Below are 1,231 nucleotides of genomic sequence, written 5' to 3'. Positions count from 1 at the left end.
TATATATTGTATGCATATATATATATATCTATAATATATATATACATATATATATCTATAATATATCTATATATATATATGTGTGTGTGGGTGTGTGTGTATATATATATATATATATCGTGCATTTCGATCTTTGGACAACCATTCCGTTGTACGTTTGCACACGCGAATATAATTTCCTATGTACACGTACATAAAGTAGTGTCTGCAATATGATGTTATTCTAAAAATATACTATCTAATGAACTCCTATTTATTCTAAATTTATTCGAATTTATACCGACTAATTAACACTTAATTCTTAATAATAAATACTATCTAAATAACACTAAACTATTCTAAATTAATACGAACTAATGAACACTAAACTTTAATACTAAATATTTGACACTTAATTCTCAGAATAAATACTATCTAATTGACTTATTTTTTCTAAATTAATACTAACTAATTAACACTAATTATTCCAAAGAAATACTTACTAATGAACACAAAGCTATTCTGAATAACATACACACACGCACACGCACACGTCCAAACATACACACACGCACGGACCTTATCCCTTCACATCCACACACGTACGCAGAAAGTGCTCACGGCGCGTGTGTATGATGTGTGTAAAGAGACGCCCCTGGACTTGGCCGAGGGCATGAGCGAGCGCTTTAACAACACCATTCTGCTCAAACGCGAAGACTTGCAGAAGGTGTTCTCCTTCAAGCTGAGAGGGGCGTACAACAAAATCGCTAACTTGACAGCCGAGGAGAAGCAGAGGTAGAGCGATACATTGCGTGTGTGTATGTTTGTGTGTGCGCTTGTGTGTATGTTAGTGTGTGTGCGTGTGCGTATGTTAGTTTGTGTGTGCGCTTGTGCGTATGTTTATGTGTGCGTATGTTAGTTTGTGTGCGTGTGCGTACGTTAGTGGGTGGTCGTGTTTCGTACAAACGTGTGTGTATTTGTGTATGGGTTGCATGCGTGTGCGTATGCGTGTGTATGTTTGGATATATGATATATGTATGTGTTACATAGTATGTGCTTTACATCTCCAGGTATTGGGGAGACCACGCTGGTGCAAATACCTGACCTGTGGATGCGTGTGTATCTGGTGGATATGTGAATAGAATATACAAATTTCCAGTACAAACAACGTCGAGTGCATGTATTCTACCCTACATATGTATATGTATACATATATATATATATATATATATATATATATAGTCTACAACAA

The 1,231-nt window shown here is 35.7% G+C and overlaps 1 protein-coding gene across 1 annotated transcript; it reads left to right on the top strand.

Annotated features, from left to right (window-relative positions):
- Positions 1-589: 589 nt before the first annotated feature.
- On the top strand, positions 590-778 carry SARC_16468 (hypothetical protein; the record flags this gene model as incomplete). Its single annotated transcript, XM_014289428.1, has 1 exon — positions 590-778. A coding segment is annotated over one exon (189 nt), but the record flags the coding sequence as incomplete, so codon positions are not given.
- Between the last annotated feature and the right edge of the window lie 453 nt (positions 779-1,231).

The sequence above is a fragment of the Sphaeroforma arctica genome (assembly GCF_001186125.1).
Source record: "Sphaeroforma arctica JP610 unplaced genomic scaffold supercont1.8141, whole genome shotgun sequence".
NCBI lineage: Eukaryota > Ichthyosporea > Ichthyophonida > Sphaeroforma > Sphaeroforma arctica.
The sequence above is the reverse complement of the archived record's forward strand: the minus strand, read 5'-3'. Positions and strand labels throughout refer to the sequence as shown.